General features: G+C 37.1%; 1 protein-coding gene across 4 annotated transcripts in view; it reads left to right on the top strand.

The window, feature by feature from the left end:
- Positions 1–5,940: 5,940 nt before the first annotated feature.
- Positions 5,941–17,932, top strand: part of arid3c (AT rich interactive domain 3C (BRIGHT-like)) — a 74,605-nt gene continuing 62,613 nt past the window's right edge. Inside the window, exons 1-3 of one of the 4 annotated variants that reach the window (XM_052556514.1) lie at positions 6,157–6,560; positions 7,717–8,343; positions 15,023–15,109. In XM_052556514.1, the coding sequence (XP_052412474.1) occupies positions 6,522–6,560; positions 7,717–8,343; positions 15,023–15,109 (753 nt within the window). In that variant the 5' untranslated portion in view covers positions 6,157–6,521. Of the gene's footprint in view, positions 6,561–7,716; positions 8,344–15,022; positions 15,110–17,932 lie in introns of all 4 variants that reach the window. The other 3 variants (XM_052556515.1, XM_052556517.1, XM_052556516.1) reach the window with 3 other exon arrangements.

Genomic DNA, 17,932 nt, shown 5'->3' with positions numbered 1-17,932 from the left:
TGTCACATTTTTAACAGAGGACTGTTCTCTGTTAGGACTGCATATGCATTCCACACAATCGTTGAGCTTTATTCAACAATTCAAGCACTATCATAGTGACATCTAGTGGTAGACATACAGCAACACAACACACATTTGCCAATTTATATCCAAGTTTTTGAAAATGGATATAAATGTAGTTTGGAATACTCATTTTATGTACAGTATATACTGTGCTGTTTAATATATCCATCTATATGATCATATTTTAATCTAGAATTATATTATTGGATAATAATGTAGCATATATAGTTTTTATGAGGTGTCTTTTTCAATAGAACGACTCAAAGTAAAAGCAAGCACATTTCAGAAAAAGAAGACATTATAGCTAGATAGATTTAGCAGCAGATTAAATATGACTCAGTCAAGCTCTCCAGACGAAATATTTCTTATTCACGTCACTGCTAAATGGTGCGCTGAGTCTGTGGCTTCAGTCAATGAGAGTGTTCTGAATCCCAGCTCTTTTGATTGCTCCCACAGGTATTACACATTCAGACTGGATAAACAAAATCAATATAAAGATAACAGCAGCTAAAAGATCCATTCAGAGAACTGCAGCGAAGTACGTCCCTGTAATTATCTAATGGCCAAAGTACAACGACAGCCCTAGTCCTGTACTCCCAGATGATTATCAGGCTCCCTATTTCCTGAGATGCAATATGCTGAGAGTGTCTTTTATTCTGTGGTGCTGGGTGCAGTTCTCCCTTGGGACTGATATGCTTACTGAATCACAAAATTGTTCCAAAATGCTCCCTAGCCATTAAAACTCAGATAATTATGTTTTTTTTTTCTTTCCTTTTGCCCTCCAAAATCAAGTTGTCTTTCCTAAAGTTTTAAAAAGTATTGAGAGTTTTGATATTTATATTTCTTTGTTTCCCCCTAAAGAATTGTATTAATGTTTCTGCAATTCCCGGAACAGACCTGTACTTGTTTTGGGTTTTGCTAATCTAATCGATGAGTTTATGACTCGAGCTCTCTTAAATGTATTAAAGTGCTCACGTAATTGAAGCCATCTGTCAGTTCGAGTGAGAGGGCTGTGTTCTGCATTAATCCTGATTATGCGAGATTAATGTCTCCAGCTCGGCGAAGTCATGGTTTCCTATAGTCAAGAGATGTCATGCATGAAGTACCACCTCGTCCCTTGGTTTCTAGAGGTAACTGTAACCTCAGAGTGGATGGGTTGTTGTTTACAGCACATTTCCTAGTAATTTGTTCATGTTTTAGAACATTAAGTCAAGGAAAGTTGCATTTGCGTCATTAATTTGCAGTGGTGTAAATATGTTTGCCACCTTACTTATTTGCTTCGAGGCCAACTTTTTGAATGTTGAAAGACTTCAACTGCAATCTCATTTTAGACTAAAAGATCCTGAGTGAATAATTGATGCATTATTAAAAAGTAATCCATTTATTTAATATGCAAAGTTATCAGATATTATACAAAAGGTTCATAGCTCTGTCATAAAATGAATTCAGTATAAACATCATTTATTTGTACTCTCACCATCTGAGTTAATTTGCCAGCACAAACACTGAAGAAAAGAGTCATAAGGACAAATTCATAACCACAGTGAGAGCAGTGGATCTGTCCAGAAGTCTTCAGGCTTACAAGTGATCTTGTTTTTGCTGATGATTATCAATGTTTTTTTCATCTTTTGTAATACATTACATTTACTCATTTAGCTGATGCCTTTATCCAAAGCGACTTACAATTGCTATATATGTCAGAGGTCACACACCTTTGGAGCAACTAGGGGTTAAGTGTCTTGCTCAGGGACACATTGGTGTCTCACAATGGATTCAAACCCGGGTCACTCACACCAAAGGCATGTGTCTTATCCAATGCACCAACACCACCACATTAATACAGTAACAAGTTTGTAGTATGTAAGGGACTTTCCATGCCTTTCTAATCACTTCTTAAGCAGCAGTTTTTAAATAACCATCAGGTACCTGCTGAACTGCAGTTGTGTTTTGGAGACACCTACTGGCTGTTTCACTCAAAGGCATCTAAGAAAACAGCAATACTATACAGATTTTTTTTTTAGTAAACAGGACACTCATTTGAACTCATAAAATTATTGTATGTTACCTGAAGATTGACATGATGAGATCATTCTCAAATGATCCCCCTGTAATCCCCCTGTTAGTGGAAACTTTTGCTTGGGGAAGTTATTTATCATGGCTGACTCTCAGTATAAGTCATACGGTATAAAATGAGTTATCAGTGCAATGTTAAATTCTTTACAATGTGTGATACTTCTTTACAAGGTATTTTCCAGATGCAGATTAATCCTCAGTCTGAATTAGCTTTAAAAACTCTTCTTGACTATTAATCTGAATGATTAATAGTCAAGAAGAGTTTTTAAAGCTAATCTCATGCTGAACTTTCGGTTTTGCAACAAGCACAACTGAACAGAACAGGTTTGGAACTGAAAACATTTATTTGGCCTACTCAAGAGACACTGGCAAACATGTACTGTACACACATGCACCCTAACGACCCATAGTTTTAATTTTTTTATATTTAATTTAATTTAATTTAATTTATAGCCTTAGTTGCATTTTCCATCATACCAGTCTCCTCTCAAATCATCACCTCCCTGTTTTAACACTGATAAATACTTAGAGATTGGTTTTAAATAAGATGCTACAGCAGTCATGAGTCATGGGGGGGAGAATAATTAGCCAAAATGCACTCAGATGGAGAGCTGGAGATGTAATTACAGTAGCTAGCCTTCCTTTTTACCCACAGACTTTTCAACACAATGACATCAATACTGTCTAATTACAAGTGTGCTCCAGACATTTGTAGACCTACCCTTACACACACACACACACACACACACACACCAATGCATTACAGTAGGTACTGTATGTATGATAGCTGTGTTGTGAAACAGGTTATTGCATGTACAGTAGCATTATAGAGGACCACACCAGATGAAACTGATTTAAACACCATTTCAAGAACTTACAACATAAATAAAAGAAGGAGTTAATGTGTTCATAATCAGTTACTGAAAATATGGATTTTGGTAGTTGCTTTGCATTAAATGCAAAAGAATAACTGGAATGCATTGGAAACAGTAAGGTCCACAATAATTCTTACATTGAACCAAGTTTTCAGGGATCGATAACCCTGATCAGTATTGATTTATTCATCTGCTATTCTGTTTTCAACTCTTAACTTAAATATGCAGCTCTTGGTCAACATATTGACTTGCTCTCCTATTTATGTCAGTCACTCGTATTCTGGTGATCTGTAAAAAATGATTTTTTTTCCAGAGATTTACAAAATTGACAGTAGCTGTTTATCATTATATAATTTTGATTTCTAAACAGTTTTTCCTTTTTATGGTGGTTTAATGCAAATAATCTGTCTTTGCATCAGCTCCACTGGGCTGCTAAAGGTATGCACAGGCACTTTTTGTATATTATATAACATACAACAATAATATCTATCTATAACAATATATAACAATTCTATAACATTGAAAATAATATAAACATATTGTTTATATTCCTGTAAAGTCTGTTGGAATTCACCCATTTTGTTCACAGGAGTCTAAAAGAGGACTTCACAATCTTTCATCATTTCAATAAGCAATGTTATGCATTGCATTCAGTACATAATATTAACATGAAAAATGTTTATTATGGCGACTTGGCATTGGAAATATCTGTTTGCAAACTTTTAATAATTTAGTAAAGTTTCAAAATGTGTAAAACCAAAATCAAATCCATCTAAACATTTACTGTTGAGATAAAAACCTCAAGTTCAAACAGCTGAAATAGAGCTGTATGTTTCTAAATCACCCCTCAGTGCTTTCTGTAACCTCACTGCTGAACATAATTGCTTGTTTCCCCCTGTCCTCTTGTCCTCTCCTACTCTTTCCAATGCATGGGCCGGTTCTATACTTCTCTTTTTATTTGGTTCCTTCCTCTAATTTGATCATTATTCTTTTTTTTTTTAAAGAAAGAAAATCATTCTCTTGAAATGCACTTAAAACAATAAATTTGATTTTAACAAACTGGATTATTAATATAACCATACCAAGGTCAGGTAGGGCAGAACTGGTTCAGATAAAAATGTGACCTTCCAGCATTCACATCTTTTGAACAAATTTATGAACATTCAATACAGTTTTCGACCAAATTTCCCCTGAAAAGCATTACTGACTTGTTGTGCCTGTGGTATATTCTTGGCTTAAATTATGAATGTAGACATGATTTTGATGTTATGGTTATTGTAACATAAGTGAGTCAGATACACTGATGTCATTGGTGTTGATGCTGTTTTTCTTTCAATCACAGCATTGTGCTTTATTAGCTCAATAAAGCCACTTGTATTAGTGTTATTCCATTTACTCAGCTGCCATCTGATACCAAGGCCAAATGCTTTTATGTTTTCATTTGCTAAGTGTTTCTGAAAATGTGAGTGCTATGAAAAATAATGACAGATTTTCTGTAAGTTATTTGCTGAGTCATTTTTATTTTATAGCGTGATTTAATAGCTGAAACTGGATCATTAACCAAGTCATGATAAAGAATATGCATTAGGATTAGCAATGTGGAAGAATATATTTAACCTCTTTTAAGAATTCTGCATTAATTTCTTACTAAAATATAAGAAACACATGGAGCTCTCACTAAAGGCTTTAAATTATAGTGTAGTCTGGATGTATTTACCGTTGATGAACAACAGGTGGCGATGTTTAACAACACATTTTTTACACCATTCCTGCTCATTTTGTGAATTTTAACCCACTGAGATGTTTGTTACCTAAAATTTTTGGAGGAGAGATTTTGTTTACATAACCTCGACAATCTGATTAACAAATTATTATTTTTGTATTTTAATAATTGCATTAGATCTCTGGCATGTGTCCCAACACATCTTAGTTATAATTAAAAAGTCTCACTGTTGTTATGCAGACATTATAATTTAATTCTTGTGTAAAGCTTGTGAATTCAAACCTGTCCTCAAGAAATTCCTCTGAGGACAGTTCATTGTCAAACATATTAACCATTCTAGCCTAATCAGTGTCAGTGAGAGACCTTAGCCTTGCATTAACTTGAAAGGATTGTATCTGTGGAATGATTATCAATTTTGCTCAACGGTTCGAGGGCATAAAGCAACACAGGATTCTTGCAGGAGTTATTGGGGTCAAAAGATAATAGGTTATTTCATCATAATCAGAGATCAAAGGGTCATGGGAGAAATGACCTGCTGTTCAGTGTTATCTGGGCTAATTCAGACATAAAATTACAGTCTATCTATCTATCTATCTATCTATCTATCTATCTATCTATCTATCTATCTATCTATCTATCTATCTATCTATCTATCTATTAGCCTTGATTTTGAGGATACTGCAAAGGCACCTTTAGCTTCATTACCACAAAATAGTCTAAAACCCTAAGAACTGTGGTAATGACTAATATACTCTTCTGAAATTATATGGAATTCAATCATAAGTCTGTTTATCATTTCATATAATTACAAATCTTGGATAATTGCATGGTGAATGGCAATTATATGTTCTGCAGTCAGAAGGGTGTATTTACAGAAGACCAACACTCATAGTGATATTTATCTGTACTATTTAAGCCTGTCTACATGATGCTGTAATGCAACGGATTGACTCGTATTCTGTATGAGTTAAGATGAAGAGTAAACATGGGCTGCATTTTATACATTTAATAAAATAAATGAATTAAAAAAATAATTTCGTCTTAAAATCAAACGCTGTATTAGCTATATGTAAAATATATTTAACTGTATATAGCTATAATATGAAGAAATGTTTTCAACAAACGTAAAACCTTTTACACATTTCCAACTGTCTTTCACTACTCTTGTTCAGAAACACATAAATAGTGGGTAGCCTATAAATATATGCGTACATTTGTTTTGAGGAACAACTCGTGAATAAGATGAGGCTATAATTACTAGCCGACTTTATCATTTGCGTTTAACGCACATAAAGAGAAACACCCTCTTAAACAGCTGAACAGCTCTTCCTATATTTTCTATTCCTCTTAAAGGCGGAGCATTCCGTTTAAGTTAAAACGTACAGATTGTTCAAGCGTTCGATTAGTTTCAAAAAAAGTTTAAAGTGCTGTATTTGAAGAGAAGCGCGCGCAGGAAGCGGCTCAGCTGTATTTCTGTTGGCTGAGTGCAGACCCTGCCCTGATTGCCTTCTATCCATGTGTATTGACGTGTAGAGAGCAGATGGAGGCAGAGGGACTGATCTGATCTGATCTCTAGTCCTCAGAGGTCATTCTCGCTACAGTTACAGCCACTTGTTGCCAAATCGCTGAGAGACCGCGAGCGCGTCGCAAAGCCGTTTTTATAAAGAGCTATTTCGTTGCTTTCACGACACACATCTAGATGTTAAGAAGGGAATACAACTACTTCTGACTTTGTTTGGGGAAAAAGGTCACTTTTGAGCAAATCCTTCGCATTTGACGGAAGAAGCATGGTTGACAACACAAGCATAGCAACTAAATCTGCACTGGTAAGCAAGCGTTTTTGCTCCTCTGGTAGAATAGAGATATCGTTGTGCTTAGGTCGTCACTTTATTTTATATAGCTACTTTAATTCAATATTAAGTGCACTTCAGCAGATGTTTGTAGACTAGCGCATGTTGTGTTGCGCTACACGCGCTGCCCTTCGATCTATAGCTAGCAACACAGCATATACAATACTCATACATTGTCATGTTTCTGTCACTGGATAATTCTACTTTGAGGTCGTTTTTTGTAACATCACATTAGAAAGGTGGCATTGCGTGCTTTTTACAACTTTATTGATGCTGACCGCCAGATAGTTTATCCTGTTAGTGGAATCATTTCCATAGGAAACCACGATTCTTGCCTAACCCAATGCAAAAATATTTTATCTAATGAACTGTGCTGCACTGATTTGATCGGCAATACCATTTGAACATTTCAATAGGCCTATAAGAAAGAAAAAATGTAAACTAAAACAATTAAATTGTGTCATTAAACCAAAGTTGTGCCTAAGTTACCTGCACTGATAAGTTCAGTTTTCCGACTAACTTAACGTTACTTTAGTTAGCTTACTGATAAACAAATGAGTTTTAATCATTCACAAAGTATGGGAAACACTTGAGGTTCGACATAAAGTCTTACTTTTTAAGGAATTTTGACATAGAAACTACTTTCGACCAGCATATTCTGCTAAACTAGCTCTAAAATGTTATTTTCGTGAGCTGTAATTTGGCGCCACTAGCCTATATCATAGCTAAACATCAGTTAGCCTATCTAAAACAAAAGCGACATTTTTGTGATTATAGTTTTCATAAATAAAAGTAGCTACAATAAAGTCATACATCATGTTTTTATGCTTTATTGTACTGTCTGAATTGCACAGTTGTTATGGTTAACTACCACCGTTACCGTCTTTTTAATGATATCTAAATGTTCTAACTAACTGGAAATGTAACTAGCTATTTGTATGAAAAATAATATTTGCTGTCCACCACCTACGACCTCCCCCCCCCCCCCCCCCCCAAACTATTATTTTTATTTATTTTTTGGGGGGAGGAGGGGGGTTTAAGTTTTAATGAAGGGGGTCTGAGTTCACGAAACCGCCCGCAATTCTGCTTCCAGCTAAATTTTTTAGTGACCCTTGCATTCTGTTGCCCACAGCAAGCCGCTTTCTCGTCGGCGAGCACCCTTCCTCTGCTGGTCAGCTCCTCCGGCGCTCACAGCAACTCGAGCGGCGGCAGCGGGATGAAGCTGGAGGCGGTCATGGAGAACCTACAGCGACAACAGGCGGCTCGACTCGCTCTGGAGGAGAAACTCCGCCACGCCGAAAAGGAAAAAGACATCAGGTCTATGGTGGAGTCGCAAATTCATCAGCAAGCTATCGCTTTCCGCCACTATCAAGCAGCGGTGAGGGGAGCGTTCGCATCGGGAGCCCCGAACTCGAGCTCCGGCCACCCACACGAGCGCACAGCCGACTCCGACATCGACGATGATGATGACGACCCAGACCTGGACCGCGGCATGGATGATGAAGACCGCGACTTGGAGGAAGATGACAGTATGAACGAGGCTGGAGGGGACGACGATTTGGAAGGACCCCTCGCTCACTACCCACCGCGCCTTGCTGTTTATCCCGGTGCCGGGCAGTCTCCAAAAAGTACCCCTATACATCTGTCCAGAGTCCAGCCAACCTATCCAGCTCCAAGGCAGGCTGAATCGCCGAGTGGTCTGGCATCACAAGCACAATCGCAGCACCACGAATGGACTTATGAGGAGCAGTTCAAACAGGTATGGTCATGAGTGAGATCTGTAGATAGATTGTAGTAATGCACTCTCATAACCGTTGAATGTGCACTCTGGTGAACTCTATGGTGATTACTAATGTGTAAAGTTTGAAAGCATGAAGTGAGACTGAGTTCAATCCTGTATGAAACTACTTGCATAGCTTGTTCTCACCATCATAAAAAAACTGAATCATTCCATGGAAACAACAGGCTTTTAGGCAGTGCTAAAACATTAATGCTTAATCTTAATGTAAACTATACTGTGCAGACACCTGCATCATGCGTCGACATTATATATTAAGTTGGACTATATCAGGTTTAATCTTTTACATTTTATATAAAATTAAATCGGAAACCTGCAGTAATTGCACTTTTCGAATTTAACTTTGATGCAATAAAATTTATTATTTGCTTAATAATTTCACACCATTTCATAATTTAGGTCTAAGACGTGCTTTTGCATTGCGCATAAAGAACAAATACGTTTTTATTGAAGTCTTTGCTATTGATGTGTGCGAATGCACAATTGGCTTTGACTGTTCTATATAAAATTATTTTGGTATGGGCTTGTTTTAATTATTCAAGGTGGCTTGTACACTGGAAATTCAGGGTTATACGTAAAAATGTTTCATAGTTATGCTGCAGCAGTTTTGCTCCACTGTATTCTCAGGGGATAATTTAGAGTGATACACTGAGAGTGAGGCTCTTAAGCAAACACAGATCTATACCGAATGAGCCTGGATGGACTTGTCATTCTTTATTTATGATAGATCATTCAGAGACCTGGCCATATGAGACATGCACATTAGCGGCTGCATTAGTGTAAGCACTGGCTTAACGTAAGGGGTACAATGCTGTTTGAATAAGGACAGCTGTTTTGATTTAATGTTAGGAAATAGAGGAGAACACAAAATGGCCCTCAAAATGATCTCATAAAGCTTCAACATTATTTAAATAGTGTGATGTATATATTTTTCATTTTCAGAAGTTGTGTGCTATTCTTAGATTTATAAACTTTTGACAAGAAATACAAATAAGTATGTACTGTACTGTACTTTTTTGATCAAATTAGAATAATACCAACCACAAGGTTTGATAAAAAAAATAACTGAGGACAGTTTTACACAACACAATTAATTAATGCTGTTTTGCAGAAGTCAAGGATATGCTTTTTGTAAATCAAGTGAAATGCAGAAACAATGAAAGGATGCCGATGGCATTAGGCAGACTGACTGGAGCCACTGTACTGCCTGTTTTCAACACTTTAAAAAACTCTCTAAATGCTATAAATGCCTTCTTAAAACAAGAAAGGCTTTTTAGGACAGTGTAAAAATAGGCCGACATTGAACTTATTTGTGGCCAAATTCCTGGTGTCTGTATTTGCGAAAGTAATTAAAACACTAAATACAGACTCCTGTTTTAAAAAAGAACTTTATAGGCAAAGAACTTTATAATTCAGCTCAAAGTGTTTTCATTATCTTACATTTATGTTTCTGTACAATATTGCTTAATTAAAACTAAACCCAAAAACTTAAATAACTCTCCATTTTGAAAAAACAAATTAAAGGTCTTATAATATTGTAAATTCATTTCTCACTTAGTCGAGCCTAAGCTGGATGTGTTTAAAACTGGGTCTGTTTGCACTGATATTAAAAATGAGTCATTCATCAAAGGAAAACAGAATAGATAGGAGAGCGAGCCAGACAGGACAGGACAGGATCAGAAGAGACAAAGTTAAACTGGTTGCCATATGGCCGTTTATTGTCAAAGAAACAGTGAGGGGAGAGGGAAAAAAGCAAGTAGTTGCGTAGAGTTTTGGCAGGAATGCAGGAAACTAGACCTGGTGGCATTCCAACCTGGCTCCCTCCCAATAACGCTGGGATATCCCTCTCAGGCTGCGTATGGGTCGGCTCAAAGCCAAGCCATTACGAAATAGGAACAAACTGCATACTTCGCTACAGTCTAGCCAGTGAAAACATATTTGTATGTGTGTGTGTGTGTGTGCGAGTGTGTCTGCAAAGGGAATCACATTTTGGACCAATTTTGTTGTACACTTAAATATTTACTGGTGCTTTTAGTCTTGTTTATTAGATGTGTGCATTGGAATACCAGAATAATTATTTTCAGTTTCATTACATTGCATTTGACCAGTTTTTTTGTTTTGTTTTTTTTTCAGTCTGAAAATTATTAAATCAGTATAAGTTGTGTTTAATAACATAAGTAATATATTTGACTTAATAATTGGGTTTTGGGGTTTGTAAGATTTTAAAATGTTTTGGGTCTCCCATGCTCACCAAGGTTGCATTCATATGATCAGAAATGCAGTAAAAACAGTAACATTGTAAAACACAGTAATAACAGTAATAGTTTATGCAAAATCAAACAGACTCCAGTTTATTTAGTTAATATGCTGGATCAGCAAGCTCCATATCTCAACCTATTTAAAGTGCATATCAAATGCTCACTAAAATACAGCGTGTACTTTCTCCCCTCAGCAAATATCATCTTTAGATTGCTCAGTCTGACCTCCACTTTGGTTTCGGGGCATATGTTTGATCCCTCCCCTCCTTGCCATGTTTTGCAAACATAAAAAACTCACAGAATGGCTTTTTCCCATAACAAGGCTTTTACAGGGCTATAGAGGGGGCTGGGCAGGGCCGAACGGGGTGGAGGACACCCAGCAGTGGTGTTTGGTTTCACTACATAAGCTTGTGGAAAAGGAGGTTTGTTTTTGCCTTTCTAGTCCACTTTAGTAAAATTAGTCTACTAATGTACTGTCTTTTGGCTCAGAGGGTATTAGCACTCTCTAAACTTTGAATTCGGTTTGCCCTAGGCTCAGAAGAGACAGTTTGGATATTTAAGCCTTTAGAAATAACGGTTAGAAACCTGGGTAAATTTAGAATGATCTTTTTGGATTTTTGCGGTTCTAAAGAGATCAATGAGTATCAAGGCAGCCAGTGGTGACCTAATTCACTTAGAAACACTTACAATTAAGCAAAACATCTCTTGGAGAAAATAGGAAATGAGGCAATTGTGAAATCACTGAAAGGAAGACAAAGTTCTCCCTCAGACAGGAAGGCAAAATAGTCTTTGTGGTTAAACAAACGTTGTCACTGGTCAGGGGTCTAAAGATACGCACCTCTTTGTTTTGCTGGAAACTTTTGTGAAAAGGGGGGAAAAATGCTCAGTGGAAGTGAAAGACAGAGGCTATATGCGGCCAAACCAGCCCTAACCCATGAGCCTCGGCGGTTAGTCTGTTGATATATTGAAATGGCCTGTCCTAAAGTCTTCTCGAGTAACACACTTCAATTCAAGCCCATTCATACCTTCATAAAAATGCTCGGAGCCCTTTCTTTGAAATCGGCACACATACACACACAGTAAATCCAGTGTCAACAAGACATTCCTTGACTTTACAGGCTTGCTGCACCCCTACGGTATCCCCTTCTGTTTGATTGCACTGCTTTGCCTCATATGTTTTGGGGTCCTGAGAGCCATTAAGTTTCCCAGCATGCAGTCTCAAGCTAAAACACATGCATGGAGCCAATTCTCCATATGGCTCAGAGGTTGTGATTTTTACCCAGCAGCACTATCGTTAGCCTTCTGTGGCATGAGCTAACCCAGGCCTTCCGACAGCTGTGGCAGGTTCATTTTGGATGTGTGCTGTCAGTGGAAATATTTAATAGAATTCCAGTCGGCTCCGTTTTAGATGGCCTTTTAAATGAGAGCCTGCTTTAGCTGTGTCCATTTGGCGGCCTGTTATAAATCCACGCTGAACATGTCATCGGCAGGTGACCTGATAATCCTGCTACGAACATTAACCTCACTGAACATTCAGAACTGGTAACAAACCCACACCTCGAGCTACGTCAATGTCTTATTCCACGACTGTATTAAAAGTCAAACGTCAAAGTGAGAGCATTCCAGTTTAATCCTATGTTTGTTGCTGCCTCGCTCATCACACAAACTCTAAATGTACGCAACTTTTTTTCTATAGTTTGAGCAAGAGGCTGAAAAAGATGCATACTTTTATTTTAAGTTAACATTTTTTAATATTTACTATAATAGGTTACACTTGTATTGGTTTATTATTATAACTCCAACCTAATTATATAGTATTATTATAACTACAACCGTTCTGTTGTAGCTTGCAGAAGTCAAAGGGTAATGAACAGACTCAGCAAATACTAATATGATGACTCCTCCCGGGGAAAAAAACACACTTCCAGTGCGTTTATAAGAAGTAACACCTTTTCGAAGCAAGAGTATACTCTGTTTTACATGGTACTGTAATACATACCATTACCCTGTTAGTAGTCTCTATATTTTTTCAACACTTTGCCCTTAATCTAAAGAATGAGGTGTGATTTCAAGCAGTTGTAAACCACATGGCATCATTTAGACACAATTTAGAGAGTAAGTGCCCTGTGTGATTTCCTGTATGCTTGTGGAGTAACTAGTTGAGACCGTTAAATGTGTCTTGTGTACAGTTTTATCAGTTCTGGATCAGGGACATACTGATAAGTGCACCTAACTTCATTAAGAGAAACATTTAATCACTCTTGTCTAAAACAGGGGAATGTGATTTGTAATTTATGAGTAGTGAGAAGGTTGATTTTACAATACACTTTGTGATCATGTTTACCAGGCATAGTCTATGCAAACATGATGTCCAGGATATAAACTAAATATTCTGTTCACTTCAGCTAGATAGTCTAAATACAGTACCTGAGCCAGTAGAAACGTTCTCAGATTATACAGTGACTGGCCTTTGTCTTGCTTCAATTTTGTGCAATAATTGTGCATTTCTTCTCATATTGAGTGCAGCAGTGTCATATATGATCATTAGTGGTGCATGTGATATATTGTTTTAGGGTTATTTACTACGCACTGTGCAAGGTTCAGCACACATTTTTCTTGGTACTTGAAGTATTTAAGCTATTAATGGACATAATGAGCTGGTTTACCTTCTGTTCAAGAGTAATGGTCAGTAAAGGAATGCCTAATTTTTTACAGTGTGTTTAGGAAAAGCTAACCTCAAAAGTAAAACCCAGTTTTTGCTGCTACTTAACTCGTTTTATTTTCTCCTTCTGTCGCTATCAGTAAAACACATATGCAGTGAGTGTTACATGGCAGCAGGCAGCAGCTGAGGTCTCATGTCATCAGTCTTGGCCCATATGGCCTCGCGTGTCAGCGTTCATTAAGGTGAAGAGTTGTAATGAAAGATAGGGAGGAATCAAGCATTGAGTGTCTTAGGCTTATGGGCAGAATCAGATACTCTCTTTACAGGATTAACTTGTGCTACACTTCCCCCTTTCTTGTAGATCTCCCACACATGCCCGCGCACACACACACATTCTTTGTGTTTCTATGAGTTTATTACTGCTTGTTTGGTTTGGTCAAGTACTCAGACATGTCCATTCAGCACAGTCGTATAACACTGTGTTCTAACTAGGTGTGATGAACACGTTTCTAGTGACAAGCAATTTGTCTGACCACACTGAGCACGAAACGGCTGTGTGATGCAATACAATCACATTCCGAGGACGCGTTTTAATGTTAGGGATGTGCAAAACCAACTAGTTTGTGGTTTGCTTAAAAAAAACTAGTTGACTAACCTCTCTTAAGGGAAACGGCTGTACAATTTGGCCGGCTTCCCATACTTGTAATGAGAAGTGGTTACAAACCGGCTGCTGCCAACAAAAGAAAAGGGTTTTCTGTTGCATCTGTCTGCCAGAAGAAACAATTGATGGTTTAGAGTTTGAAAATGAAGAAACCAAGACTAATATCGAACAGATTAACAATAGTATTTATGTAAGAATTAAAAATCTAAAAAATGCTGGGTAAAATATGGACAAACCCAGCAACTGGGTTGGGTTGGGTTACTATCCAGAAGGCTGGGTTAAACATTTAACTCAACCGTTGGGTCAAAACAACCCAATTACTGGGTTTGTTCATATTTCACCCAGCATTGGGTTGTATTTAACCCAGCATTTTTTTGTGTATGTAGTACTTCTTTATTATTTATATGACATTATGCAAAATTTTGCATCTCTACAAACAAGCACAAAAAACCTGCATTTTGAAAAATCACGATTCAATTTTTCCCAAATAGTTCACCCCACGCATATCTCCCAAAAATATATATGTTTGTTCTGTTTCTCTGTGTAAAAGTGTAACGTTAGTAGTAACACCCTTTTCCTCAGCAGTTGAATCATTTATAAGATGGAGGGTAATCTCAGCCTGACCCATTCAGTCTGATTCAGAGACACACATGGGGCTAAAGATCACATGTAACATTAGTAATTTAGCCTACTGCTTAATCCCACAGGAGATTTTTGGATAATGGAGCCCAGAGGGCAGGATTTTTGGGTTGAAAAAATGGATGTATGAAGTGAATAGAAATGGAGAAGAATGTAAAAGCAAAGTGGGGGTGGAAAGGAAAAAGAAAGGCCTGTTGTCTGTGAATGCAAACATAAAATGCTTCTGTATAATCAAACTTACTTGCTTGTTAGTCCAGCGTCTTCTACTAAAGCAACTAACACCAGAATGTTTTGTGTTGTGACCTTTGTTTTGTTTAAAACAAATGCTGTCTTTTTTGCCGTTTTCATTAGCATGAGTCAAATGTGGTTCTTTGTACCTCTCAGCACGTGATTTCAGTTGTGCCCTTGACATGTGTTCAGTCAGGCCAAGGCAGCGGGCCAGAGAGGAAGCTGAAAGATTCGAGTGTTGCTTTCGGTGGCAGTGGCTCTTCGTCTCTGATTCAGGAGGTCAGTAATCACCCCCACCCCCTATTCCTCATTTCTACTCTCTTTCTGCATCGTTCAAATTGCACTAGCACCCCCTTTTACTGGCCCCAGGCTTCCCTGTAACATCCCCTTCACCCAAACAGTAGTGACAGTCTGGAGAACTTGCGCCTGTCTTGATGATAGCGTTATAGACAAAGACTGTTTTTCTGCTAGATGAAGCGATAATGTGAGTCATTTAAAGGGGCAGTTCACTCAAAAAAAAAAGTGTTTGCTTGTTTCCATACAATGAAAGTCAGTGGTGTGCTGCATGGTTATGAACAATTTTGCCTTTCATTGTGTAGATAAATACACAACACATTTTTCAAGATAGCTTAAGAAATGAAGATGATGATGATTTGGGTGAACTATCCCTTTAAATTTCTTAAATCAGCTAAAATGCTCACTAGTGTATCACTGTATGAAATAACAAAATGAAAAATAATATTCACTTAACAATGTTTTGTTTAGTTCTTTAGAGGTAGATTTAAAATATGTGCATGAATACAAACATTTTCTTTAAACCATCTGAAAACATTTAATGTAACCTGATTCATTTATTTGAGTGAAGAAGTAATTCAGCTGCTAAACATCAACAAGCCACTTGTAAGACAAAGTAATGTCTGTCCCTACTCCATAGTTTGATACTATCAGGGTCCAATTTAATCCAGTGCTGAATTCATGAATAAGTGCTACTCAACTGACCGGCCAGTGCCCTACGTAGTTCACAACCCACATGCAGCATAGAAGGCCTGCTTTGTTTTTAATGGCCAGCAATGAATTCAGGGGTCAATTAGAGCCTGAATTCCACGAGCATGTGATACAACATTCCCCACCTTCATGAAAGAAACCTCAATTACAGCTCTGTTTTAAAGCCGTTGATCATTTCACTCATTTAAGAAGAGCACTTTCGGTACTATTGCCATGGATATCATTGACTTCCGACTGACTTCCACACCTCCATGCTAAAAGATTTGCAGGTCAGTAAAAGAGACCTCTGCTACGACAGCAGAGAAACAGGGAACAATTAATAGTTGAAACAGTATCAGACGCTTCTGGATTTACAGATTTTGCCCTGCACCCAATTCCTTTCCTGCTGCTGTAAAGAAGATTTATCAGGTCTGAAGGGAACTATGAAATATTTGAACTGAAAACAAGCTTCTGTTGCATTCTGCTCCGAGGGTTTGTGTTTTTTTCCATCTGGTTCAGTTGTTAAAGAAGGCCGAAACCTAAAATATTTACACTCTAAAATAAAAAAGCAACAGTGAACACTCCAAAAAAAAACCTGAAAGGTGGTTTGTAAAGAAATGTGAAGAAAGAGAGCAGCAGGGGGTATTTTTTTTTATTCTTCTTAAATGTGTGTAGTTGTGATGTTTTTACTTTATTCCTCAAACACTTCACAATCCTCAGAAGCAGGAAGGTTTGATTTCCTCCAGTTTGCCGGTCATAGTGAACACATTGTTTCACATGCTGTTTAAAAAAGGAAAACTTTAGCAAGGTCATTTATTATGTTTTCATAACAAATAAACCAGAAATAAGTTTAGGCTGTTTATACGAGATGTTAGTTCTGATTTTTTATATTTTTTGATAAGGTTTAAGAACTCAGATTAATTATATATTTTTAGTTTTTATGTGTGTGTGTGTGTGTGTGTGTGTGTGTAATCAGTCTTTAAAGAACATATCCCTATCCCTGAATGCAGGTTATCAGTTATTTATTCAATAAATTAGATTTAAAAATATTTATTTCTTAGCAGTGAGATGCATTTATCACCCTATAAATATCATTGTATAAAACATGTCAACTCCTGCAAGAAATCAAGGAACTCAAATGGATTCTCAGGAAATAATGATTTTTGCTGCATTTTATGTGAATTATGGTAACAACAGACCGTGTTGAGCCAATCAAATACCAGCTGTAAGCAGAGCAAAAAGAAAATGGACTCTGACCTTCAGTGGACAATAAAGTAAAGAGCAGAGGCTGCTTTTTGTCCACGCCAATTGTGGAAGATTTCAATATTGTGTAAGAGTCTGAAGTAAGAGTTCCGGGATCCTCTGATAGCGTCTATTGAATGTTTGTATGCCTGTGTTTACCAATCACACTTCTTTTTTTGTATTTCACTCCAAACTCAGTTCCATTCATTGGTGGTAAATAACAGGGACAGCTTGAAATGGGACTTCTTCCGTAGATACGGATTTGATATTTTCCTATGTGAACAAAAAATTACATTTCTACATAAACAAGGTTTGTAGAATTAAAATAATATATATTTATGGATATATATATTTTTTAATTTTTTTGTAACAATTTTAGTTCTCAAATTTCTTTATTGATTGTTAGCTTACACTTTTTGTCTTTATCTTCCTCTATCTGTTTCACAGGTAGGTATTCTTTTCTTAAAATAGAGGCACTCCGGCTAGTTCCTGGTTTATATATAGGTGACCACAATTGGATTAATAGAGCTAAAAGTCATATCCGTGTAATACTCTAGATCCCTTCTTGTCCCTTCCTCCCTCAGAGGGGTACAGGGAAGCAATCAGTAAATTCTGATTGAAGTCCTCACTAAATCAATACAAACCAGATATATCCTGTAATGCCATAGATCCACAGCTGACCTAGAGCGTTGTACATCCTCACTCTGGTTTGCCCTGTCTATCTTTAACCAAATAGCACATTAAATTGGGTGACAGAGCTTCAAATAGTATATGTCAACAGTTTGTTTATCCAGTGAACAAAAGGCAGTAAAAGATAATGTAAGGCGATTTTTTCCCGTATATAAATAAAGGTGCAGCCATGCATAATTTTTGTGT

This window comes from Carassius gibelio, chromosome B5 (genome assembly GCF_023724105.1).
Source record: "Carassius gibelio isolate Cgi1373 ecotype wild population from Czech Republic chromosome B5, carGib1.2-hapl.c, whole genome shotgun sequence".
NCBI lineage: Eukaryota > Metazoa > Chordata > Actinopteri > Cypriniformes > Cyprinidae > Carassius > Carassius gibelio.
This window is presented reverse-complemented; position numbering and strand designations above follow the sequence as displayed.